The 27,391-nt window shown below is 45.1% G+C and overlaps 1 protein-coding gene across 3 annotated transcripts; it reads left to right on the top strand.

Moving 5' to 3' along the window:
* The first annotated feature begins 1,233 nt into the window (after positions 1 to 1,233).
* Positions 1,234 to 27,391, top strand: NUDT12 (nudix hydrolase 12). Of its 3 annotated transcripts, none has more exons than XM_069964678.1 (7): positions 1,234 to 1,297; positions 11,277 to 11,472; positions 13,482 to 14,050; positions 15,452 to 15,619; positions 18,758 to 18,871; positions 22,083 to 22,282; positions 26,314 to 27,391. In XM_069964678.1, the coding sequence occupies exons 2-7, from the start codon at positions 11,279 to 11,281 to the stop codon at positions 26,422 to 26,424; spliced, it is 1,356 nt and encodes a 451-aa protein (XP_069820779.1). In that variant the 5' UTR covers positions 1,234 to 1,297; positions 11,277 to 11,278; the 3' UTR covers positions 26,425 to 27,391. The 3 variants fall into 3 exon arrangements, with proteins under 3 accessions (XP_069820779.1, XP_069820781.1, XP_069820780.1); XM_069964679.1 differs by lacking the exon at positions 1,234 to 1,297 and adding an exon at positions 4,014 to 4,130; XM_069964680.1 differs by lacking the exons at positions 22,083 to 22,282; positions 26,314 to 27,391 and adding an exon at positions 19,640 to 19,950.

Genomic DNA, 27,391 nt, shown 5'->3' with positions numbered 1-27,391 from the left:
ATTTGCGTGATAACGATCGAATTCGAACGATAATCGTACGTGTAAATGCAGCGAACGATCAAACGACAAACGAGAAATCGTTATCAAATAGTCGTTCGCAAAAAATTCGCTGATCGTTCCGTGCAAACAGTCGTCGCGCAATAGTCCGGCCACCCGCAGCTCCTCCCGCCGCCCGGCCCCCCGCTCATCCGTAGCCCCCTGCGCCGGCTCGATCGCCACCCCCGCCACCGCCGCCGCTCCGATCGACACCCCCGCCGCCACTCCGATCGCCCCCGCCGCGAGCATACGCGTAGCAGGTCCTCCGACATCCCCAGCTCTCCTCTTCAGTGCACTGATTGGCTGAAGAGGGGAGCCGGGAATTTCAAACGGCTCCTCTTCAGCCAATCAGTGATCCTCTTCAGGCAGGCAGCACTGATTGGCTGAAGAGGGGAGCCAGGAATTTCAAATGGCTCCTCTTCAGCCAATCAGTGCTGCCTTACATTGATCGTTCGGAGCAGCTGCGGCGGCAGGTGGAGGGGTGGCGATCGGAGCGGCAGGGGGGGTGGCGATCGGAGTGGTGGGGGGGTGGCGATCGGAGTGGCGGGGGGGTGGCGATCGGAGTGGCGGGGGGGTGGCGATTGGAGCGGCGGGGGGGTGGCGATCGGAGGGGTGGCGATCGGGGCGGCGGGGGTGGCGATCAGAGCGGCGGCGGGGGTGGCGGTCAGAGCGGCGGCAGCGATCGGGGCGGGGCTGCGGATGAGCGGGCGGGCCGGGCTGCGAGCGGGGGGCCGGGCTGCGAGCGGGGGGGGCGGGCTGCGAGCGGGGGGGGCGGGCTGCGGGCGGGGGGGCGGGCTGCGGGCGGGCCGGGCTGCGGGCGCTCGATCGCAAAACGATCGCAAAACGATTTTTCCATACGATATATCGTACCGTCTAAACGCTGATCGTTACGGGGAAAAAAATCGTTACTCCGACATCGTTAATCGTACGATTGGGCCAATTATCGTTCAGTGTAAACGTAGCATAGCACTGTCAAATCAAAAAAAGTGACATGAATTTTCCACTTTTAGGGTATGTTCACACAGGAGAATGAACTGCTGTTAATGATGTAGGAAACTATATTCTACTATATTCCGCTATGTTCTAAATTGATCAGCTAAAGCAATGCTGTGTCCTTATCTGACAGCAGACTGCACACTGTCCATGATGCAAACAGAGGATGCAGCTATTAGAAGACATACGGTAGCAGGAAGTGAAGGTTTTCCCAGTGATCCTCCAGCAGTCCTTTAAGTATTCTCCGTCTGCTGCTTCCGATACTCAGGTACTAAGCGGCCTCTAAGCCTGGCACACTGCGTGCCCACTCCACCACACGCAGGAGACCAAGCCTTTCAGGGCATGCTGGGAGTTATAGTTCTCACTAGTAGGCTTTTCTATAGAATACAAGGAGACCAGATACATTGTTGCAATGTGTAAAGGTTCAGTGCAATATATATGTATATATATATATATATATATATATATATATATATATATACAAGCATGTAATGCATATAGCAGAGCAAGCTCCTCAGGGAACTCTGGGATTTGTAGTTCTCACTAGCAGAGTTGATTATAAAATGGCATGACTCAGATACACTGTTGCACTTGTAAACATGTGATACCTCTAGCATGTAACATGTAATACAGTGTAGCATATGTAACTTGTAACACAGGGCAATGCATATAGTACTGTACATGTAACAGAGGGAAGATGAAGCAGCTATTCGGGAGTGCTGCTTCATCGTCATTCTATTTTATGAATTACAAAAGACTTTTTGGAGTCAGGTTAATGGAGCTTTGAAACAACTCTGACTTCAGTGTCTTTACACAGTGCTGTTGTACCATTGAAGTTGCTGTACATGTAACATGTAATAGACATTTCTGTGTAAAAACGTTATCAGGGCCGTATATACTCCTCATGCTGCCCGAGGCACCGAGACTGAATTTGCGCCCAACAGCCCTTCAAAGACAATACAGACATAGCCAAGACATAGACCATCAATGTAATATTAGATTCCAGGTACAGGCCCTAGATGTAATACCCTTGTGTCAGACCCCCAGTACCAGACCCCCAATGTAATACAGACCTCTGTGTCAGATGCCCAGTGTAATACAGAGCCCAGTACCAGACCTCCAGTGCAGTGTAATACAGATCATAGTATCAGACCCCCAGTATTAGATCCAATATATAACAAAGACCCCAACAGACCCCCACAGGGCCGGACTGGGGCTGAAAAGCAGCCCTGGCACACAAACCCCACCAGCCCACATATATATCTCCACCCAACCACGGCATCAACTATGTTGAGCAGAAGATGTTTAAGCTTTACTGTCATATAATAATAGCATCATACACTGACTATATTAACATCAGACACCAGGTGTACACAGATGCTGCAGACTATAGAAGAGAATACAGCAGTGATCAGACTCAGTCACAGGTAGAATACTATAGATGATTTGTTTGCTCCACTGTGATTGTGCTGTTCCCCTGTTATCCCTCTTGGAAATCTAGGAACACATTGATCACAGCAAGAGCTGCATGAACATCAGCAATCACGCCCTGCCGCACCATTATTGAGCCGTGCGAGCGCTCGCTTACAGTGCTGGTTCAGGCTATGTAGTATGGCCCTTACCATCCCCTCTTTCCTACACTCACACTGCCCAGTTATGACTGACAGTAACAGACTATGTGGGCAGTGGCGGTCTTTGGCACCAAGCACCCCAAGCGATCGCTTGGGGCCCCCAACATCAAGGGGGGCCCCCACGCCCTGCTCTTGTGCTCAAGACCGCTGGACAGGGCCGCTGCCCCGCTCGCTGCTGCCATCTGAACTGTAACTATGAGCACTTGTAATGAGCGCTCATAGTTACATGCAGCAGCACTGACAGGGCGGGCAGCAGAATTGGGTCTATAAACAAATTGGAGAGCACACAGGAGGTCTATATCCAAGTGGGGGAGCACGCAGGGGGTCTATATACTTCTGGGGGAACATACAGGGGGTCTATATACTACTACTACAGGAGGTCTATATCCAAGTGGGGGAGCACGCAGAGGGTCTATAAACTACTGGGGGAACATACAGGGGGTCTATATACTACTTGTGAGGCACACAGGTGGTCTATATATAACTGGGGAGCACACAGGGGTCTGTATACTACTGGGGCAGCACACAAGGGGTCTATATAATACTGGTGGGGCACACAGGGGGTCTATATACTTCTGGGGGAACATACAGGGGGTCTATATACTACTTGCGAGGCACACAGGTGGTCTATATATAACTGGGGAGCACACAGGGGTCTGTATACTACTGGGGAAGCACACAAGGGGTCTATATAATACTGGTGGGGCACACAGGGGGTCTATATACTACTAGGGGAACCACACAGGGGGTTTATATACTACTGGAGGAGCACACAGGGGTCTATATTCAAGTGGGGGAGCACACAGGAGGTCTATATCCAAGTGGGGGAGCACACAGGGGGGCTAAATACCCCTAAAGGAGCACACAGGGGGCCTATATACTAGTGGGGGCAGCACACAGGGGGTCTATATACAACTGGGGCAGCACACAGGAGGTCTATATACTTCTGGGGGAGCACACGGGGGGGCTATATATAACTGTGGGAACACACAGGGGTCTATATATTACTGGGGGAAGCAAACAAGGGGTATATACTACTGGGGGCAGGACACAAGGGGTATATACTATTGGGGGCAGCACACAAGGAGTATATATTACTGGCGGTAGCGCACAAGGGGTATATACTACTGGGGGCAACACACAGCGGTCTTTTGTTTTGGAACGCGTGTCGAGGGGGGGCCCCAGACATAACTTCGCTTGGGGCCCCAGAAATGCCAAGACCGCCCCTGTATGTGGGGACACATCCTATTGATCAGAGGATTGGTAACTGTGGGATACATGGAGTAATGTAATATTATTGTGTCACTATACGTCTCCATGTAGACCAGGCCTGATGTCTTATGTTTCCAGGAGGAATAACAGAGGAAGAAAACAACACAAAGCTCTAACTAAAGATGCACTGCAATTGTTATCTCATGGAGGGCACAAATAACAGATGTCAGGAGAGCTGACAGTGACTCCATATACCAGGTGACTCCTTCTCTCATCACTTTCCTGTACTGCACTCCAATAAAAATCATACCCCAGATGCCTGAATAAACTAATTCTGCACACCCCTAAACAAAATTGATATCCCAGACCACTGATTAAATGGAATCCACAGACCCCGAAATAAATTTATAACCTGGACCCCAAAATAAATGTATGCCGCAGACCCAAAATAAATGCATACCCCAACTTGTAACTTCAGACCCCGGGCCACATTAACTTATACCCCAAACACCAGAAGAAATACAGATGCCAGAACAACCCCCCCCCCCCCCCCCCCCCCGCCACCCCACACACAGCTCAATCTCCTCAACCTCCATTCTCTATAGTGTGCACCAACTCCATCCTCTGCCCTGCTCTATAGTGTGCACCTCCTTCTCTTCCAGGTAACACAGAGGGGGCACAACCATAGTGACACTGCCAGGAGCTGCACTATGTGACAATGTGTGTGCGATGTGCTGCATTACTATCTCACACAGAATTAATAATGATTTTATTACTGTGTCACACAGTAATACTACTACTATATAGTGTGTGAGCAGCAGGACTGCGGTAGATGCAATATTAACCATCAATAGGGGAAGACACAGACAGCAGAGGACCCCTGTGCAAAGAATGTGCCTGAGCCCCACATAAACTAAGTGTACCCCCTCTCTCCTCCCCTGCATAAGTGATTACACAGTGGTTACACCCAGGAACTCACAGGGATGTCTTCTTGGATCAGAGTCATTCACTTTCCTTTCCCCATCTGGTGTGGCCATCATGAAGACGTCTTCCAACCACAACTCATCTCCACAGGATATGCCAGATAAACATTTTAGGCTCCTTGCTTTAGCACCATCCTCACCTCTATACAAAGTCCCTGTGTATTGCTCCAAACAGAAATAGTGCCCACTCTGTGCCACCTTATAGTGTATATATACACCCTGTGCCCCCATATAGTTTATATAGGCCTCCTCTGTGCCCCTATATAGTGTTTATGTGCCCCTATAATGTATATGTGCCCCCCTCTGTGCCCCTATATAGTGTTTATGTGCCCCTATAATGTATATGTGCCCCTATATAGTGTTTATGTGCCCCTATAATGTATATGTGCTTCTATAATGTATATGTGCCCCCCTCTGTGCCCCTATATAGTGTTTATGTGCCCCTAGTGTATATGTGCCCCCTCTGTGCCCCATTTAGTTATATGTGCCCCTAGTGTATATGTGCCCCCTCTGTGCCCCATTTAGTTATATGTGCCCCTAGTGTATATGTGCCCCCCTCTGTGCCCCTATATAGTGTTTAAGTGCCCCCTATAGTGTATATGTGCCCCCTCTGTGCCCCATTTAGTTATATGTGCCCCTAGTGTATATGTGCCCCCTCTGTGCCCCATTTAGTTATATGTGCTCCTAGTGTATATGTGCCCCCTCTGTGTCCACATTAGTTATACATGCTCCAATTACTAAAAAGAGAAAAGAGGAATACAGCGCACGGCGCACATAGTGTAATTCTGCAGGGTAGGCTGATGAATGAGTTAGTGGTAGGATGTTGCTCACCTTTGCGGGTCGTGCTACGAGCCCGACACCGCCAGATGCTTTGAACGCCGGCTGCCCACCAGGGTTCCGACAGAGTCGGTAGGAGGAATCGGTATACAAAATCGCTTATCCAGGCAGTATACGTGGTGTCCTCTTGTGTCCGGCGCTCAGTGGATCTTTCAAGGATTTCCAAAAGATGATTGGAGTCGTAGTACTAAAATCTTCAACTACTTTATTGCAATAAAGTAGTTGAAGATTTTAGTACTACGACTCCAATCATCTTTTGGAAATCCTTGAAAGATCCGCTCAGCGCCGGACACCAGAGGACACCACGTATCCTGCCTGGATAAGCGATCTCGTATACCGACATGCTCCAATTAGGTATACTTAAAACAAAACAAAGAAATTTATTGTAATGGTACACGCTAAAACACAGAAAAAAGGCTGTATACAGTGATAAAAAGGTTTTATCACTGTATACAGCCTTTTTTGTGTGTTTTCCTCAGGTTTGCCCTTTTTTTCTTCCCAGTTAGTTATACTAGCCCCTTCTGTGCCCCAATTAGTTATATATGTGCCCTCCGTGCTGTGCCCCCACAAGAACAAAAACAAACAAACCACCAACTCACCTGTCACACGCTCCTCAGCCTCTCCTCTCTCCCGTCACCATTCTCCCTGCAGCTGTAGCTCCTCTCCGGGCAGCGCGGGTCTTCTCTCTCATCTTCCGGCGCAGGCAGCTTTGGTACAGAGACTCTGCCTGCGCGGGATGTGCCCCGCAGCCGCTGTCATTTACCTGTGTGTGTGTGTGTGCATCTTAAAGACACACACACAGAGGAAGGGTAGAGGCTGTGCAACACATCCGGCGCAGGCAGAGTCTCTGTCCCAAAGCTGCCTGCGCCGGAAGATGAGAGAGAAGACCCGCGCTGCCCGGAGAGGAGCTACAGGGATCGGGTGACTCCCCCCCCCCCCCCCCCCCCCCCCCCTCACCTACCACACTCAGCCCGCAGCCCGTCCGCGGCCCGCAGCTGCTGATTAAGAATAATTTTGAATAATGTCTTTTTTTTTTCTTCATGCAGCCCGGGCGGCCCACGGACTGGTAATCCAGCCAGCCCAGCGGGCATTTGCCCGGTTTGCCAGATTACCAGTCCGGGCCTGGACCAACAACATAATGCAGATCCCAAGTATCAGACCGACAATGTAATACAGACCCCAGTATCAGATCTCTAGTATAAGAATATGCTCACACTACAGAATCTGCGCTGAGAAATACCTGCAAATTCCGCTTCTTGCTCCCACTTGAATCTCCAACTGTCCCATAGACTCCATTCTATGCTTAGACAGATTCCACTATCCGTCCGAAGAGTTGACATGTCAATTCTTTGGGCAGATGGCAGAATCCGACTGAGAATAGAGTGTATGAGATGGGTGGAGATTCAAACAGGAGCGTGCAGGGCGAGCGGCAGAATCTGTGGGAAGTTCTCCATGCGGATTCCGTAGTGTGAACATACTTTAACACAGAACACAGTTTTAAACCCCCAATGTAACACAGACTCCAGTATCAGACTCCCAGCAGTAGGGCCTGGGAGTTGGAGGTGGTGATTAGAGATGAGCGAGCATGCTCGATTCGATCCAAACCCGAACTTTCGGCATTTGATTAGCGGTGGCTGCTGAACTTGGATAAAGCCCTAAGGCTATGTGGAAAACATGGATATAGTCATTGGCTGTATCCAGGTTTTCCAGACAACCTTAGAGCTTTATCCAAGTTCAGCAGCCTAAAACTGCATGCCTGCTCCACCAATAAGGGCCTCCCTATATGAAAGTGTGAGGGGAGAGGGATAGCGGCATCCTCCCTGTGCGCTAGCAAGAGTAAGTTGTGGCCTGTAAGTTACCGTGACTACCTGCTGTTTTGCATCCAGTAGGAAATGTTTGTTGGTGAGCCCTGCGCCAAATGTCACTTTCACCTATCTCTGAACTATGGCCTGCCAGCTTTGATAGATGGATAGCAGCCACCGCTAATCAAATGCCGAAAGTTCGGGTTCGGATGGACTCGAGCATGCTCCAGGTTCGCTCATCTCTAGTAATAACTCTACTGGGCAGCATTGTTATTTAAAGGGGTATTCTGCTTAAACATAACTTTTCATATGTTGCTGCCCATAGTGAGACTAACAATTAATTTCATACATGTTAATATGTATTCAGTCTTCTCCCCCCAGTTTTCAGCTGTTGCTTTCTGCTGAAGACATAAAAAACTGTGTGAGCTTTTCTCTATATCTCCCCCCCCCCTCCAGGCCACCTTCCTGAGATGGCTGATGTCATCAAGTCCCTGGCAGGCTGTATCTGCAACTATGTCGTTTCTTTGTAATTCTGGGAGGGTTAATCTGAGGTCAAGTTGCTGGTGAACTTTCTGTGATTAACCTCCTGGCATTACAAAGTTGCTACAAAGTTGCATATAGGGGAGGAGAGGAGAAGGAGATGGAGAGAAAAGCTCACACACAGATCTTTGTGTCTTTAGCAGAAAGCAGCAGCTCAGACCTGGGCGAAGGAGACTGAATAGATCGTAAGTACGGAATGAATTATCAGTCTCACTATAGGCAGCGACATATGAAAAAGCGGAATACCCCTTTAAGCAATTGTCTGTCTTGTGTTTAGCCTAATTAAGAATGTTATAATTCTAAATACCAAGTCATTGATTATTCATGTGTAAATGATCGGGTCATGCCCGCACCCTTAGTTAGCTTGTACAGTATGCTCTCACTTGAACCTGGATCTTATTGCAGGACGAATGGTTCTACTGTTTCTTAATCCTGTAAAATCTGCAAAACTGAGACATCATGTCTGCCTGCTTCTCTAGCTCCATATTACATATGTCACATGAGTCAAATATAATTTCTATAATTTATGCTGGGTTTACACAGAACGATTATCGTGCGAATTTGCACGATAACGATCGAATTCGAACGATCATCGTACGTGTAAACGCAGCGAACGATCGCATGACGAACGAGAAATCGTTCATTTTGATCTTTTAACTTGTTCTTAAATCGTCGTTCGTCGTTCGCAAAAAATTCGCCGATCGTTCTGTGTAAACAGTCGTTTACTGATTTTACCTATGTGCGAGATAGGCTTAAGCGATCGCAAAACAATCGGAAAACAAATTTTCTGTACGATATATCGTTCCATCTAAACACTGATCGTTATAAAAGAAAAATCGTTACTTAGAAATCGTTAATCGTACGATTGGGCGAATTATCACTCCGTGTAAACCCAGCATTACTCATCCAAATACCTAATACCAAAAAAGGGGTTTATATAGCACCAGGAGCTTTACATTTTTTTAAGTTTCCACCCAATCCACCATGGAATGCCACAGGTGACACCCTAAGCCTGATAGGTAACATTATGATGCCCAAAGAGTCTTGTGCACGGATCCTTTTTGTGTTGCAGGGCAGATCTATATAGTGACCCTCATTCATGTTTATTAATATGTTATTGTAGCAGGCAGCACAGGGTTACCAGTGTTAGCGAATATAGTGCAGTGTATTGTTATATGCCATTGACCATATGATGCCTGCTTTCACGCCACCTTTCTTTCAATACTTCAGTGTCAGAAAAAGTAGTGGGGGGCTATATAAAAAATTTTTTTTTGTACACTACCTTGTAAGCGTCGGCGTGGAAAACCCAATGGTCCATTTTTTTTAAACACCACCCGGTTCCCGTGATCAGTTACGGTTTCTTCTTGTGCACTTCACCCTGCTCTATGCACTGGAGGTGGGCCTAGCACTCCCAATGTAACAATATCCCCTTCCCTTGGTGTCACAGCAAGACTTGATTCTAATGAAGAAACTGGCGCCAGTCGTGGAAACTGGGTGGCATTTTAAAAAATAGATGGTGTCTGATCTATGCGGCGGCACCAACAAGGTAGTGTAAAATTGGTATTCCCCAGGCAGGATATTATTTATTCATCACTTGTCTAAACCACCTGTGCTGTAGCAACAGAGATGCAGTTTAGACAAGCGATAAATAGAAATCTTCCTAATGATGGGAAAGGTGGGGAGGAAGAAAGGAGTGGCGTCACAGACCTGGGGCACAGACACTCTAGGCCATACTAGTTTGACTCGCCTGCTATAGAATTATAGATAATTTTTTGCTCTAACCAAGGCACGGGGCACATTTTAAAAGACACAACCAGAAAGTATTTATTCTCATCAAACGGATGATACTAGCGGTTTGGTAGGGTGGGTTGGTGGACACAGAGTCGCTTTACGTTTTATCAGGTGCTGAACATTTGAAGAAACTTTTGTCACACATAGGGCATCAGATTTAGTATAGTACAGTGGCACAGGGGCCCCTATACTCTGTAAAAGAAATAGCCTAGGATAGTGAGTTTGCAATAAAAAGTGCAATAAAGGTTCATTTGAAATTTAGATTGTGAGCTGCAGAGAGGACAGAAACTGATGTGAGTGATGCCATTCTCTTTGTGTACATTTACATCATGGGTTGGAGGAGGGAGTATTGCACAAACTGTCTGCAGAGATCATTCCAATTCCGGTTATTTAACTGTTCAGATGCCTTGATCAATAGCCATTGCAGCTTCTAAATAGTTCTTTACCATGTCATTGATGGTTCAGTGTCCCAATCAGCACTAATGTAATCATGAGGTGCTGTCTAATTGTCCTGCCAGTCTTAGGCCTCTGCAAATTCTCGGTGACTGCTGTGATTGTCTTTCTCCTGCACATAGCACATGCTAAGCCCCACCATAGCTTCCTTTAATTTGTCTTGCTGTCTGTTTTTAGTGACAGATCTTCCCTAACAACAGGCAGTGGACAACACTAGTTCCTAAAGTCCAGTGGTCAGGACTTTAAGGCTATTTTTCTGGGGTAAGGAGTCATTATTGGTAAAGTATATAATTAACAAATATCATATTAATTACTTTGGCTATAAAATTTAGGGAAATCCCTCCGTCCCATCTCTTCATGCACGATAGGGGTCTCATCTTTGTATATCCACAACTGGTGCCTTGACCACAAAGACTCTTGTGGTGAAGACCTGGCTTTTTAGCAGCATGCTCAGCCCTCTCATCTTCTATAACACACAATGCAGAGCTTAGGAGAAAGATTGCGGGTGATACAAGAAACATTTGTCTCACTCCAGCCCTGAGCACCGCCATAGCCTGCTATATCAGTATATAGGATCCTGTGCACACATTCTTCTTCTGTGGATGGGCCTGAAGTAAATAAACACATTAGCGTCAGTACCTTCTGTTCCCGAGATCAAGTTTCTGCTCTCAAGGACTCACAAATTGGATGAGAAAATACAGGAGCAGCAAGTCGCAGGATACGTACTTGCCACAATGGAAGAATATTTCACCTTCACAGAATCATCCCCATCGATTACTTTGTACACAGCCGCATTTACCGATCCCAATAAAAGAAAGAGTTATGGGAGCACTGGTCGGACCGGGGGCAAATCTTCTCATCTATGGTCAACTTGACTTGTGTCGTTCCATTTGACTATTATAACTGCAGTTTCTTTGGTTGAGCAGCATTGATCTGTATTGCTATCACAAGGGATAGATTGTGTTCGGTTCTAATGCCTGTGTCTTAATGCCTTTCAGAAATGCAAAATCCCAGGAAAGAAATGGTTGCTCAGCTGCACAACTTCTGTGCTCTGGGCGATACCACTAAGCTGTTTGCTCTTCTAAGTCATTCATCCTCGATCATTAATGAAACTGCTGAAAATGGATGGAGTGCTCTTATGTACGCAGCCAGGAACGGCCACTTTGATGTAGTGAAGATGCTTTTGGAGAAAGGGTAATTACACGTATCTTTCTTTTATATTCGCTTCATGCCGACTTCTTAATACAATTATAGACAAACTCAGTCTTTTCTCCTTTTCAACTCACAGCTCCAGAGCCTTAATTTACACTGAATAGTTTACATTAGAAGATCTCAGCATCAGTGCTCCGGGATACCGAGTGTGACATATTTCAATTATATCAGAGGATGAATTCCACAGCCAAAATGACTAAGCCTTACTTATCTGTGTCCTCTACACAAATGTCGGCAATTTAGGGTCTCTAGACGGAGTTAAAACTGTTATCTGACGCTCTGTAATGGAAGAGACCACGTTAAAGTATAATTGTAGATGGAGAAGGAACGCTGCGAAAAATGATATTTATAAAAAAAAATATGTTGTGCTATCATGTGGAAATCTGTGATATTGGATGAACGTGCATTTTCAGTCATTTTTATCAAATTTTAAGTTAAAGGGCACCTGTCATAAAAGCTTTTCAAGTCGGTGATCAAAAGTTTTGATCTTTCAGAATGCAAGTGTTCAGATCCCCAACGATCCATAGATATAGCTGGGAGAAGCGCTTCTCTCGCCATCTCCCTGTAATCTCTGTCTTGGTGCAAAAAGATAATCTCCATTATAAGTCTCTGGAGATTGTCTCATGCTGTGACACAGAGATCGCAGGGAGCCTTACGATTCTCTATAGATCGGGGGGATCTAAACATTCACATTCAGACTGACCAATCAGAATTTTTGACATGTCTGTGCAACGTTTTGAAAGTGTTTTATAATGACAGAAATTTTCAAATAGTATTCCCAACAAATATGGTTATATTTGTTGTGCTAGTTAAAGGGAACCTGTCACCCCGGCACTTGGGGCAGAGCTTGTCGGAAACCCTGCCCCCCCCCCAATAGAGTCCCTGATACTTATCTGCTCTTGCCGTTCCCACTCCTGAAGCCATTCCCGCCCAAAGAAATCACTGCCTGATGGTCTGCGCCCTCAATATGTAAATGAGAAGAGATGAGTCCAACGTCCATAGGATTTTCTATGGACGGCGGACTCATTTTTTCTCATTTAGGGCCAGTTCTCACAGAGTAAAACTGACGGAATTCCGTGGCGGAACTCTCTGCACGGAACCACGCCAGCCTCCGTGTAAATACAGGCGGTCTATGGGAGGGCTTGCGCACCTCCTCTCTCCGCACCTCTCTGCTTGGAAAAAATTGACATGTCAATTCTTCCGTGCGGAGAGGGGAGGTGCAAGCCCTCCTATAGACTGCCTGTATTGACACGGAGGCTGGCGGGATTCCGCACAGAGAGTTCAGCCAGTTTAACTCCATGTGAACTGGCCCTTACAGAGCACCAGCTTGGAGTACTGGGGGCAGGCCCGCCACCTGCCAGTGTGACCATATCCCCTCCCCTCATTGATTCTAATGGAGCCACGTCACAGAGAGGAGGGGATATCATCACACTGGGAGTGGCGAGCCTGCGCACAGTGCTCCCAGTCTGGCCGGTGCAAGAGAATAGACCGGTGCCGACCACGGGAACTGAGTAGCGTTTACAAAAAAAACCCTGTGCAACCGGGATCCCCGTGCTAATGTAGGGAGTGATGTACCTGATGTTACATTCAGTTTAATATGTTATGTGCCTATAGGATAAGGGAGCTTGCAGCAAGCTATAGACTTAATATGAGAGGAGAGCTTTGGACACAAATTCTGTTCTTCTCCTGTCTGTGTGAATCTCTGCTCCAGACCTGTCCAGGGAGACACTCAAGCCTTTAAGACTAAGTAAAATCTCCAGTACAATGGCACAGCGGGACTCTAAAAAAAGTAGCAGACATCTTTTAGGCTGAATACTCTCAGGAGAATATATTGTAATATAACATTGATTGCATATGAAAAACAGGGCCAGATGCTCTTTAATTCTAACATATGTGGTGTTAGTCGAAGCTTTGCGCTCTTACGACTCATTATCACCATTATAAGAAGCTGTAAAACGTTAATCTAAGTCTTATTATTTATTTATTTGTAGGTGCGACAAGACATTGGTGAACAAATCCAGACAGACTGCTTTAGATATCGCCAAGTTTTGGGGTCACAAACACATTGTTAACTTGCTCTCGAGTGCTAGAGGTGGAGTGAAGCCTCATTTCTTGACTGACGCTGAAGAGGAGCATGAAAATTATTTCAGCAGTACATTTCTGGACAGGAGAAGCGATAAACGGACAGACATTAACTGGTTAAAATCCAAGCACACAGACACCAGTTCAGTGTACATCATTTTCTCTAACCTATGTCCGCTAGTATCACTAATTGGTACAAAAGATAGCGCACAAGAGCCAGAAATCAAGCTCTGCAGACTACAGCACGATGATGTGAAGGAATTCTTGTCAAAGCCCGATGAGGTCTCATTAATATTTCTTGGAGTTGAAACCCAATTAAATAATCCACCTTCAGCAGAACAGGAAGATAGACTGGTGGCCTGGTTTGCCCTCAATGTAGAGAACTTATCTACAGATCAGTTTGAAAGGAAATTTGAAGGCTGCTATTTCCTTCAGCCCCCGATGCCGGCTCTGTTGCAGCTGGTCAGCACAGAAGCAGGTATGGATTATTAGATATTAGACATTGATAGAAAAGTATTTAAGACCAAAATAACTGTTAACAAATGCCATGCCAGACATTAGGCCTTTTTTATGCCATGTGACAGGTCTCTAATGACTTCAAAGGGATATTGAAAGTCTTTATACTTGGCTTTGGCTCCATTAAATAAAAAACAACCATACTCACCTACCCTGATCTCCTGCCATTCTAAGTGCTGTATTAGACAGCCCGATCAATAAAGTAAACGAGCGTCGATCTGCTTGACACGGCTTGGATATCGCGCAGCAAGGGATTCACAGAGATTGTTAGCGATGTTCATGCAGCCCTTGCTTTAAAGTACATAAGTTACCTTTTAAGGAGTCTCCCTGTCTTCTCCAAGCTTCTCGCAGCCTCCCGTGGAACTTCAGAGCAGGTCTCTGAAGTGACAGGCTGCACAACCACATACTGGCGGCTTGCCACTCTAAAGTTGCACCGGTGGCTCGGCAGAGCGTGGAGAAGACAGGAAGACGTAGGGGAGCATGGAGAGGTAAGGTATAACCTTTATTTTCTTTACACAGTCATCAGCTGTTTTTGATCATTTTAGGTCAGGACCTAAAGGCACGATCAGCTGATGATCGTTGTCATCAGTCGATTGTTGATTTTATTAGACGGAGCGATGATCAGCTGAATCGGCCTGATAGGGCCCTTTCAGCTCGCAGTTAGAACAGAAATTGCTCTCTTCATTCAGTGAATGACTGAGCATGCATTTTCTGCACGACTAGGATGTCATCAGGAGCAGGAAGAAGTGGAGAGCATGTTGGGCTGGAGGCCTTTAGAACAACTATAATGGAAGCTTGGAGTACTTTCCATGATACCACTTTGCTGTAGTTTTAAAGGCATCTAGTCCCTGCTGCTTTACACTTCCTTTAATGTGTTGTCTACCCAGTTGCCCATTCAGCCAATCACTGCGGGTTATGACTGTAGTCAGTGATTGGCTATGCAAACATCTCCTGCGAGGCAACACATCAGAAGATGCACTAGAGAGAAGCAGGAATCAAGAGTCATCAGAACGGAAGAGAGGGGGAATCTGGGCAGGTGAGTATGGTTGCTTTTTTATTCTTAAAGCACCCGGAGGAAATACAAAATTATTTTGATCACTGGAAGAACTCTGTAACCGTACAAAGGTTTATGTCATAAATTTGCAAGTGTTCATGTATGTAATTATATAATTCTGAAAAAAAAGTACAACAATGTTGTGAGAATCTTTTATAATGGACAACCTATACTATAACACCCAAAACAGTAATTTGTGTAGTTGTATCGAAAAGCAATACATTTTATGTATTCTTTTTAATTAGTATTACTTGTTTTTTACAGTTTCACTGTAATGTATTTACATGCTATCTGTTTTCTTATTTCTAGGTATTTTGGCACAAGCTCGCTCTGTCCTTGCCTGGCACAATCGATATAAATTTTGCCCGACCTGTGGTGGTAAAACAATAATTGAAGAGGGTGGATACAAGCAAACGTGTGTGATGGAAGGGTGCCCCAGTTTGAAAGGCATCCACAATACATCATACCCAAGAGTGGGTGAGTACATAGGGAAATCATAAGGAGATCTTCGTAATTGAACACTCAGTGACACACAGCACGTTTGGTGCCTTTCTACAGGATGAAAATACACTCTCTCATATTCATATACTTGACCCAGATCTGCTACATGCAGACATCTTGGTAAAACTCAGAGAGCACTCACCGTAAGTTTCTTTCTTTATTCCATTGCTTTCACATTGGTGAACGCCGTGTGGCTGACGGGGGCGCCTGGTGTTAGATGCGGTAATGAGTGACAGCTGTTTCACACAACTCGTGTGCTTCTACTGACTCAGGAAAGCAATGTGAAAGCAATGGAATAAAGAACTAAATAAACTTACGGTGAGTGCTCTCTTCAATTTCTTCATAGTGGTCTTATATGATTTAGCCTTTTTGCAGCAAAAGATTGAGCACCCCGTAATAGTCTGCGAATCCCCCTTACACCCTAAAGACAGAGTAGTGCCGGTCCCTGTTCCTACATGACTTGTAAATATTAATAACCTGGTTACACCTATCAGTCACTCAGTCACAGCCGCTGCCCCCCAGGTCATCACGCCACACAGGTGTTGGGCCCACGCTTTCACATTACTCCAACTACTGTATATGGCATACTGTATACACATATTCCTTTATTTTCTTGAAAGTTATCTAAACACTAATATTTAAAGAGGACCTGTCACCCCCGGTGCTGGGGTGACAGGCTCCCGACCCCCGCTAGAGCCCCTCATACTTACTTGATCACGCTGAGATGAGTCCGACGCTTTATTTATTCTCTATGAGCGTCGGACTCATCTCAGCGGCGCGTGCGCCGGGCTTCCCGCGGGAATATCTCCGTCCCAGGGCCGGCCGAAGAAGTGGGACCCGGCGTGATCAAGAAAGTATAAGGAGCTCTAGTGTGGGGCCGGGGGTGACAGGTCCTCTTTAAAATAACAAAAAGAGTAATAAAATTAAAGGCATCACTGTCTTAGCTCCCTCTTAAAGGGGTTATCCAGTGCTACAAAAACATGGCCACTTTCTTTCAGAGACAACACGACTCTTGTCTCCAGTTCAGGTGCGGTTTGCAATTAAGCTCCATTTACTTCAATGGAACTGAGCAGCAAAACCCTGTCCAAGCTGGAGACAAGAGTGGTGCTGTCACTGAAAGAAAGTGGCCATGTTTTTGTAGGGCTAGATAACCACTTTAATGCATCTGAATCTAAATTCTTGTTGCTATTGTAATATTTAAATGTTTATATATAAAGCTCCACAGTATGTGGCTAATGCTCACAAAACGTAATCTAAAATGCTTATGGATAAGTGCTGTAAAGTTTAAAGTTTAAAATCTGTCTTCCCCTGATCCAGATAATCCAAAAAAGCTATTACTATTACTATAACCATTATAAAAATAGTGAGTGGGTATGCGGTACAACAGGTCCTCATAAGACTAAAATACCCTTGTAAAATTCTAGTTATTCCTTGTAGTCTTTGCATGGTTAGTTTATCACTGATTGATTTGATAAAGTGTGTGCCTCTACTGCTATAATAGCTTGCCAAGCACCCGTTCTCTCCGCCACATAGAACTATACATTAGGGGACAGAGCTTCCAGCTCCATCCTCTTAGCATCCGTCTTTAGCCCCATAGAATCACTTTACATTGGATAAGGAAGCTTCATCTTATAATGCATAGTTATAGCAAGTGGGGAGAATGAGCAATCGATAAGCTATTCTGGTGCAAAATACAAACATAGGCCTTGTTCACACAGTGTATGTTTTAGTAAAACAACATCCGTTGCTACAGCTATGCAACAACGGCTGTTGTTAACCAACATTGCTTGACAGCACTGAAGTATATAGAACACTGGCCTTGGTGTATACACATTGTATAGACTACAGCCACACAAAAAACTGACATGTCTGTTTTGTGCGGGCGATACTTAGTGAACAGTGGCCGCACAAAATAGGCTGGGCACACAATGTAAAGTACGGCTCCCGGCCATCATACTTTACATTGTGTTAAATGGCTAACTGGAGTACAGGCACGCCCAAATTTGCCCACATTTGCCCTAGATGAAGTGATGCTCACCTGGCCGGTACTGCAGTATCTGCTGAGTGAACATCACAGAAAGCGACTGTTCTGTGACACAGTCATATCACACAACGGCTGCTTTTTATGCCATGTGTGAATATGGCCTAATAGTGTCTTAGAAAATGTGTTTACCAGTCAAAACAGTAGAGGTACACCTTAAGACAATTGTGTAGTACCCTATGTGAAATTTTAACAGCCTCCTCTAGAAATGCCAATGTCAGGATATACTTTAATTTTTTATTAGTTGCTATATTATCTTTTGCAATGCAATATAATAACTTTAATACAACAGCCATTGTGCACCCCATACACTGCCAGTTATGGTATGCCCGATATACAGTGCAAGCAACAATGTTTCATTAAACCAGCCCCGTATTTCTCATTACTATTTACAATGCTATACAAGTGCCAGATATTGTTAATTCTCGGCATCATATACAATCCCCAATTTCATCCAGCCTTTTTTAGTTTAGAAAGTGGTGTATTCTTTCCAGTCTGGAGGGCAGTAGAGATTTTCTATGGGGATTTGCTACTGCTCTGGACAGTTTCTGTCACAAACAGAGGTGTCAGCAGAGAGCACTGTGTCAGACTGGAAAGAATAAACCACTTCCTGCATACAGCAGCTGATAAGTACTGGAAGACTGGAGATTTTTTAATAGAAGTAAATTACAAATCTCGGGCATTTTCTGACACCAGTTGATCTGAAAGGTTGTTGTTGGAGTACCCCTTCAAACCTATATATCTACTTCCGGATGCCTCAGCAATGAGGGCTTCTTCTTAATGCTCTGCTAAATGAAATCTTTAGCCACTCCAACACTCCACTCTACATAAGGAGCATAATGGTGCTTATGTGGCTTATAGAGCTTGTTTAGTTTTATATATTTATAATTTCATTGACCTTTATTATGCATATCTTTTCTTCATTGACCTTTATTACAATTCTATATTAGTGTGTGGTACTTTTTCCTTGTCACCAGAAGGCAACAGCACAAGTAAGGAGCACAGGTGAGGTTTGTGCACTAGAGGCTAGTAGACATATTATTGTTGTTGTTTGTCTTCCTTGTTATATCCAGATCCCGTGGTGATAATGCTCATCGTTCACCCTGATGGAAACCACTGTCTCCTGGGGAGACAGAAGAGATTTCCACCTGGCATGTTCTCTTGTTTAGCAGGCTTTATTGAGCCAGGTAGGTACATATACATATCATATACATCACATTACTATTATTTTGATTTATTTTATAGTACTATTAATTCCAGGGTGCTGTAATAGGAAAAATTGGTTTAAATGGGTCATTAACAATAAGTAATTTTGAATCAGAAGGGGAGGTGATGTACCAAATGTTAGCAATTTACTTAATTTTTTTTTGTGCCTGTTTTCTATATGAAATACAATGCTATACATTCGGCCACCAGTCAAGGCTCCATCACTAAGGCCATTTGGTCTTTAGTAACAGCAAAAATTAGACATAATGCAAGAAGTGATGTCAGTTGGCCTAGTGAAGGCTTCAAGTGCATCAAGGCTTCACTTCCTGGATAACATGGTGATGTCACTTCCTGGATAACGTGGTGATGTCACAACCCGACTCCCAGAGCTTTGCGGGCTGTGGCTGCTGGAGAGGATGGTGGCAGTGGGACACTGAGGGACACAGGGCACTGGAGGGACACTGAGCATCCCTCTGCCATCATCCTCTCCAGCAACCACAGCCCGCACAGCTCTGGGAGTCGGGTCGTGACATCACTATGTTATCCAGGAAGTGAAGCCTTGATACAGTAGTAAGTGCGGGGAAAAAGCACTTTATAAGCATTCCCCGTAATGTGTATATTGGTGATTTGTATAACTTTTGGGGAGCGATACAATACTTTAATAAAAAATTTCACTGGACTTCTCCCTTAAGTACATAAGACAAAAACAAGTGCAATAAACGTGATCTATGAGTGACACTGTTTTACAGACCCCAGAAAGTACCCTGACCACAAGGTCACACAATTCACGAGGCAAGAGGAAACAAGACATTACAAGGTGTACAGATACTGTACATAGAAATGTATAGAGAACTAGATACTTAGATATGTGTTTATACTCCAACAAATTTACTGATAGATCTCCTTGTCCTGGGAAACAGAGAAATGATACCATGTGCAGATTTTTTTAAAGACTATCTGTGACCTGCCGGACTGCCTTAAAGAGGCCCTGTAGCCAACAGCCAACTGAACAAAAATGAGCTATTACTGTTATTCAATCGCTTAGTGTGTCCTGATTACACAGATTTTTCAGGAAAATCAGGTAATAGTCAGATAGGTGTAAACCTAAAGCGACTCTGTACCCACAATCTGCTCCTCCGCCACCCCCACCCCCAAAACACTTGTACCATCAGATATCTGCTTTTAGTCCAAGATCTGTCCTGGTGTCCGTTCAGCAGGTGATGCAGTTATTGTCCTAAAAACAACTTTTAAACTTGCAGCCCTGGGTCAAATTAGCGAGACCTAGAGTACCCATGCCCTAGGCCTGCACTGCCTCCCTGTCCCTCCTTCCCGCCTCCCTTAACCATTAGGAATGCCACTGGGCAGGATATCTCCTATTCATCACTTGTCTGAGCACTGCACATGGATCTTAACTATCCAGCACATGTGCACCGCTTATGAATGAAGTGAATGAAGTGATGAAAAGAAGAAATCCTGCTAATGATGAGAAGGCGTTGCAGGCTTAGGGCATAGACACTCTAGGCCACACCAATATGACACAGGGCTGCAAGTTTAAAAGTGTTTTTTTAGGACAATAACTGGATCACCTGCTAAATGGAACCAGGACAGATATTGGATTAAAAGCAGCTATCGGATGATACAAGCGGCTTTGGGGGGAGGGGCAGAATGTGGGTACAGAGTCGCTTTAATTTGAAAATATTCACACCCCTTGACTGTATAATCATGGCCATCACCCATTATTATGACCACATTTACTGCTACACATCTTGAGCTCATAAGAGACCTACATTTATACTCGTAAATTGTAATATACAGTAGAACCTGGTACCCGGAATGCTGTATTTCTTTCATTTTTCTTTATTATTTTCTGTTGTGCTGTAAATTTTGGTGGTAAAATTGAATTAAAAGATTAGAAAAAAAAACAAGAACAAACAGCAAAAGCAACCATGTTTTTTAATCAAAGAACCCTATTAAGTGTAAACCTACAGTACACTATAACTCTGATGACTTTGCAGGCTATTGGTATGGGCAGGGCCGTATTTACCACTAGGCACCCGTGGTCCAGTGCCTAGGGCAGCACCTTGCAGGGGGGCAGCACCAGGGAGCAGGGGGAAAGAAAAAAAATATATATATATATTTTTTTTAGTCTTCGACCTCCTGTTCAGACTTGCCAGTAATCTGGTGTCTTTTCCAGGGGGGTGGGGGGGGTATGGTGGTATTGGTCAGGCCTGGTATGACCAATCGGTGCGTGAAGATGGGGCATCTTCAGGTTTAGGGCCTAGGGCAGCAGCAGCTGTTAAAGGACAACTCCCACAAAAATTTTTTTTTGCTCATTTAACACACATTACAAAGTTATATAACTTTGTAATGTGGTTAAATACCCGGCCTGGCCCCCTTCCCCCACTTTCGGACCCCCGACCCCCCACCCCGGAAGTTAAGGAATTTATACATTACCTATTACGATCGTCACGGTCCTCTTCTCCGGGGCGGCATCTGGTGACGACGTCAGAGCCGAGGGGCGGTCCGGGTCTTCTTCCTCCTCGGCGTCTTCATGCAAAGTGAATGGGGATGAAAAGGCTGCTGGTGCACATGCGCACCAGCAGCCTTTTCATTGGCTGGAGCGCATCACATGGCTTCCAGCTTGCTCAGCCCTGATTGGCTGAGCTTGCTGGAAGCCATGTGATGCGCTCCAGCCAATGAAAAGGCTGCCGGTGCGCAAGCGCACTGGCAGCCTTTTCCATCCCCTGGACCCGGAAGTTGGAGACATCGCTCGATGGCGGAAGGCGGCGACGGAGAGGCGGACGGCGGGCGAATCGAGCGGCGATCGTCACCGGAGAGATGGTGAGTATGGTGTCTGTGTGTGTCTGTGTTTTTTTTTTTTTTGGGGTCCCGCGGGAGTTGTCCTTTAATACGGCCCTGGGTATGGGCCACTATAATCAATCACATATAGGGATGTAAATAATTCTGTTTAATCTCTATACATAAGGAGATATGGGAGATGATTTAGTGATGATTGAGTATCGGTAGTTATTCCTGTCAATGATCTATTAACACTTCAGCAGCTTTTCTCCAGCCGGACATAGCGGTGAAAGAGAACAATAGAATGACATCATAGACTTTTTCCCTCATAGCTTTGGGCTGTGATTATTATGCTTTTACAGTACACCTTGTTTTATCCTGTTTGCTCCAAAGGGGAAACGTTAGAAGACGCCGTCCGTAGAGAGGTGAAAGAGGAGAGTGGCGTTAAAGTTGGCCACGTTCAGTATGTTTCATGCCAGCCCTGGCCAATGCCATCATCCCTTATGATTGGCTGCTTAGGTGTCGCAATATCTACAGAAATTACAGTTGACAAGACTGAAATAGAAGATGCTCGTTGGTTCACTAGAGAACAGGTAAAGTTCAATTTCATTTCCTTCTCGTATTGATTCTTTTTTGATTACTCTGGTTTTGTAAGACATATGGCAGCGTTTCCGAGCCGCGCGGGGCAATGTTTAGATTCTATGACTTCACTGGAATGATAAAATGTATAAATGTAAAGGAAGGCAGATTTCATCTTTCTATCCCAGTGCAAGCTCCCGAGACTTGATGGAGTGTGTAAAACAATCCTTTTTATTTGTGAGCAGAAATATTATAGCCAGACAGCGAGGCCGCAGATGTTATAGCCGTTTAATGAAACCTTTGCTGTAGGCAACATTGTGTTCATACGGGGACTTATTCAAGGCATGCTAATGTGGAACACTGTATTCAATGGCCTGTTTCCCAACGGAGGTAATGCCGCCTGATAATTACATGAATAATTAAAGAAGAAGTTCACTTAAAAACACAGGGGGAGATTTATCAAACATGGTGTAAAATGAAACTGGCTCAGTTGCCCTTAGCAACCAATCAGATTCCACTTTTCATTCCTCACAGACTCGTTGGAAAATGAAATGTGGAATCTGATTGGTTGCTAGGGGCGACTGAGCCAGTTTCACTTTACACCATGTTTGATTAATCTAACCCAAAGTGTTGGCCTATGGGTGTCAATATATTCCACCTTTCTCCAGGCCAAGTCTCTACAGTATTTTATATGGTACAACAGGGCCATCCTCGGTATGAGGTTGTTGTGGCAACCCAATTTATAGAGATCATAGTGTAATAGATTTCACAGTGGAGGTAACCCAGATTGTTCAGGCCCCATTCACACGTCCGTGTCAGTTTTTACTGTCAGGAAATCCTGATCAGGAGGCCTTAAATATCATCAGGATAGTATCAGGATTTCCTGACAGTAATCCGTTTTTACCATCAGGAAACCATCAGGAAAAACCTTCAGGATTTCCTGATGAGAAAAAAAATAGGACATGTATTTCTGCAAACTGGATGGTCACAGCTTGCAGAATTACAACTCCCATCATGCTTGGCTGACAGGTCATGATGGAAGTTGTACTTCTGCAGTCTGTGGTCACCCAGGTTGCAGTACATGATGGGAGTTGTACCTCTGCAGCCTGTGGCCATCCAGGTTGCAGAAGTACAACTCCCATCATGACCTGTCAGCAGGGGCATGGTGGGAGTTGTACTTCTGCAACCTGGATGGCCACAGGCTGCAGAACTACAACTCCCATCATGGCCTGTCAGCAAGGCATGGTGGGAGTTGTACTTCTGCAACCTGGATGGCCACAGGCTGCAGAACTACAGCTCCCATCATGGCCTGTCAGCAAGGCATGGTGGGAGTTGTACTTCTGCAACCTGGATGGCCACAGGCTGCAGAACTACAACTCCCATCATGGCCTGTCAGCAAGGCATGGTGGGAGTTGTACTTCTGCAACCTGGATGGCCACAGGCTGCAGAACTACAACTCCCATCATGGCCTGTCAGCAAGGCATGGTGGGAGTTGTACTTCTGCAACCTGGATGGCCACAGGCTGCAGAACTACAACTCCCATCATGGCCTGTCAGCAAGGCATGGTGGGAGTTGTACTTCTGCAACCTGGATGGCCACAGGCTGCAGAACTACAACTCCCATCATGGCCTGTCAGCAGGGCATGATGAGAGTTTTAATCTCACCTGTCCTGGTCTCCTGGCCGCCGGGGGGGTTGGGGATGGGGGGGGGGTGCGGGTGCCGCGAGTGGCCGCAGGGGGGTGCGGGGGTACCGCGAGTGGCCGTGGAGGGGTGCGGGGTGCCACGAGTGGCCGCGGGGGGGGGGGGGGTGCGGGGGGTGCCGCGAGTGGCCGCGGGGGGGGTGCGGGGGTGCCGCGAGTGGCTGCCGGGGGTACCTGCGGATGAAGAGGCAGCAGGAGCAGAGGCGGAAGGTGAGTGGAACTCCGGACGCTTTCCTGATGTGCATCAGGAAAGCGTCCGGGGCCCGGGCGCTCCCATAGACTCCTATGGGGGCGTCCGGGCCGGATTTCCGGACGAAAATAGGACCGGTTCTAAAAAATCCGGTCCTATTTTCCGGAACGGACAGCCCTCCGGAAAATTCCGGAAGGGTGTCCGTGTCCAATGAAAGTCTATGCGTCCGGAAATCCGTCCGGATTTCCTGATAGGAAATCCGGGTGGTTTTTCCGGACGTGTGAAGGGGGCCTCAGGGATCCAAGTTATGTTCCTCTAATTCCATTAAGTAAACCTCTAATTTACAATACAAGGTCTTAGTTTAAAACTCCTTATAGTGGGGGATCAGAACAATATTTTTGTGCTATAAGTCATGGTCTTATAGGTGGTAGCCAAGATTAGAAAAACACAACTACTTTCTTGCAAAAACAGCGCCACACCTGTCCCCATGTTCTGTGGTATTGCAATTTTGCTCTATTCACTTTAAGGGTGCCTTCACACCTACCGGATCTGCAGCGGATTTTCTGCTGCGGATCCGCAGCGGATTTAACTAAATGAATGAACACAGCATTAAATCCGCACTGTAAAATCCGCTGCGGATACGGTGTGTGTGAAAGCACCCTAAAGGCCCTATTCCACCAACAGATCTGACAACAGATAATTTGCCAAAGATTTGAAGCCAAACCCAGGAACAGACTATAAACAGAGAACAGGTCATAAAGGAAAGACTGGATTTCTCCTCTTTTCGAATCCACTCCTGGGTTTGGCTTCAAATCTTTGGCAGATAATCTGTCGTCAGATCTGTTGGTGGAATAGGGCCGTAAGGCTATGTCCCTACTATGTACTGAGAAGCGCTAACAATGGCTGTTGTTTTGAAACAACGGCAGGAATTAATATTTATGATCAATAATTCCTGCTGTTGTTTTACAACAATGGGCCTTATGAGCGCTTCTCAGTACGTTGTGGGAACATAGCCTAAATTTTTTATATCATGTTGCCCTGTTGGAAAACATAATAAACACTATGGGGGACATTCATGAAAGTTTAGGCAAGGGCATATGCCCGGGCCTCATTTATCATAATTTACACCTGCTTGCTGGTCTTGATAAATCCCCCCCCCCCTATATGCTTACCTCTCTGTGCTCCCCGAAGGCCTGCTGTGGTGTTGCCGGTGCCCCCCCTGACTGTAGCCACCACCACTTTTAAGATAAACATGTCTCGGAAGTGACAGCACATTCAGCCAAACACTGCATTGACCCATATAAAAATGGTTATACATCTTTAGTCTTCAATGCAAATACTAGTTTAACTTTATAAAAAATACAAACCATAAGAATAAATAAGGCCTAGCCAGATGTGTTCTCCTACCACCACTTGTCCTTAAATCACCTGACAACCATCCTTATTTCCCAAAGCCTAAAAATAAGGAGAAAAAATTGCACTTTTCTCACCTTCCACTTGTTGGGACGTTTCCAGCCATCTTTCCTTAGTTTTCTTACCGGCGTACAGGGACCACTGTAGGACAATTTAATACATAACGTTTATTAAAGTTATTGAAAACATGGTCCACAAAAACACATATATACACACTCAAATCCATGCTCTATATACAGTGTAGTTTCCAAATGGGCACCTACCAGATGAGGGTTATAATATGATGGATTACAACAAGAGGTCAAGAATAAAGGGATGGAAGGTGCACCCTATTCTTCTGATGATCGTTAACTCTCCCTGCCTCTTGTGGTGCCCACCTCCTTAACAGGGTGGCCCCAACCTTGATGACAGTCCCCCTTCTATTGTAAGTGGCCAGGAGAGAAAAAAAGCTCAAGAAAAAACAAGAAAAACTAAATGTAATAAAGTGAAAACGAGCGACAACACTAAAACCACATAAAATACAGCAGCGATGTTAGATATATGTGAAAAAGTCACAGTTCCGACATGTTTCTACCTTACGGATTCATCAGGGAACCATATTTCCTTTCAAACAACTAGATGTGCCTTAGAACCATTCACTGCTGGAAATTATTACAATCTACTATCAGATAGCAGTTTTACCACCTGCCTGAGCACACAATGTATTTACATGTATAACTTTTTTTCTTTTTTTCACATGTAGGTTGTAGAAGCCTTAATCAAAGGAAACCAGCAACACCTAGTAGTGCCGCCAAGGCATGCTATCGCTCACCAGTTAATAAAGCACTGGATTGGAATAAATGCTAACCTATAGTGTCATGAAAAAAAGGCCTTAGTATTATCTATAAATGACAATGTAATTATCAAGCATGTCAATTTGGACAATCATATCCCGAATACTAGGCTAACACACTGATTTCTGAATGTAAAAATCTTATATAAACTACCTACTTTGCAAATTTTAATTGAGATGTGCTGGAATCTCACAAATCCAAGATGTCTCTTTATCTTTCAAGACTTTATCAAATCTTAAAGGATCTGAGATTCCTGATCAGACGAAACATGATAATTCTGGTAATGATGTATAATAATTCTAATAAATATTTGCCACCTCTGTATTAAATGGTATACAGTTATAACACTTCAGTCCCCTGGATCGTGTGATGCTACATTGGACATTTGCAAATGGGGAGGATAAACAAAAAAATGGCAGTCAGAGCAACCAATCAGAGCTCAGCTTTTATATAGCACTGTGATTGGTTGCTATGGGAAAGCCGTACAGTTTTGCTGGTAGTTCTTATCGATTTTTTCAAATGTGAAAACTTATGGAAACTTTTCTACACCATTACTAAATTGCAATATCTGTGGGCATATGCTTTAATGTGTATGGAAAACATGGAGGTAACCATCTCTCTGTATATACTGTACTGTATAAAATACATAATAGGCTTATAGTTGATATACAAATTTCATATAATTATTCTTTCTAGGTAAACAGTCTGAGAAAATGCACATGGAGTCTTCAATTCAGGCAGAAGCATAGCTGGTAGTAGTAGGGAGGACTGTGGGGATGTGTCTGAAGGGGAAATAAGCATTGCCTTTAGATACAGTGCCATCTAAATTTGTCATACTACGTCTTATTTGTTAGTTGTAACCCTGTTAGAAAAGTTAGTAAGAGCAGGGCCATATTTATCACTAGGCACCCATGGTCCGGTGCCTAGGGCAGCACCTTGCAGGAGGCAGCATCAGGGAGCAGGGGAAGGAAACATTTTTTTGTTTTG

This window comes from Dendropsophus ebraccatus, chromosome 3, assembly GCF_027789765.1.
Source record: "Dendropsophus ebraccatus isolate aDenEbr1 chromosome 3, aDenEbr1.pat, whole genome shotgun sequence".
Lineage (NCBI taxonomy): Eukaryota > Metazoa > Chordata > Amphibia > Anura > Hylidae > Dendropsophus > Dendropsophus ebraccatus.
Note: the sequence above shows the minus strand (reverse complement) of the source record. Positions and strands in the feature narration are given on the sequence as shown.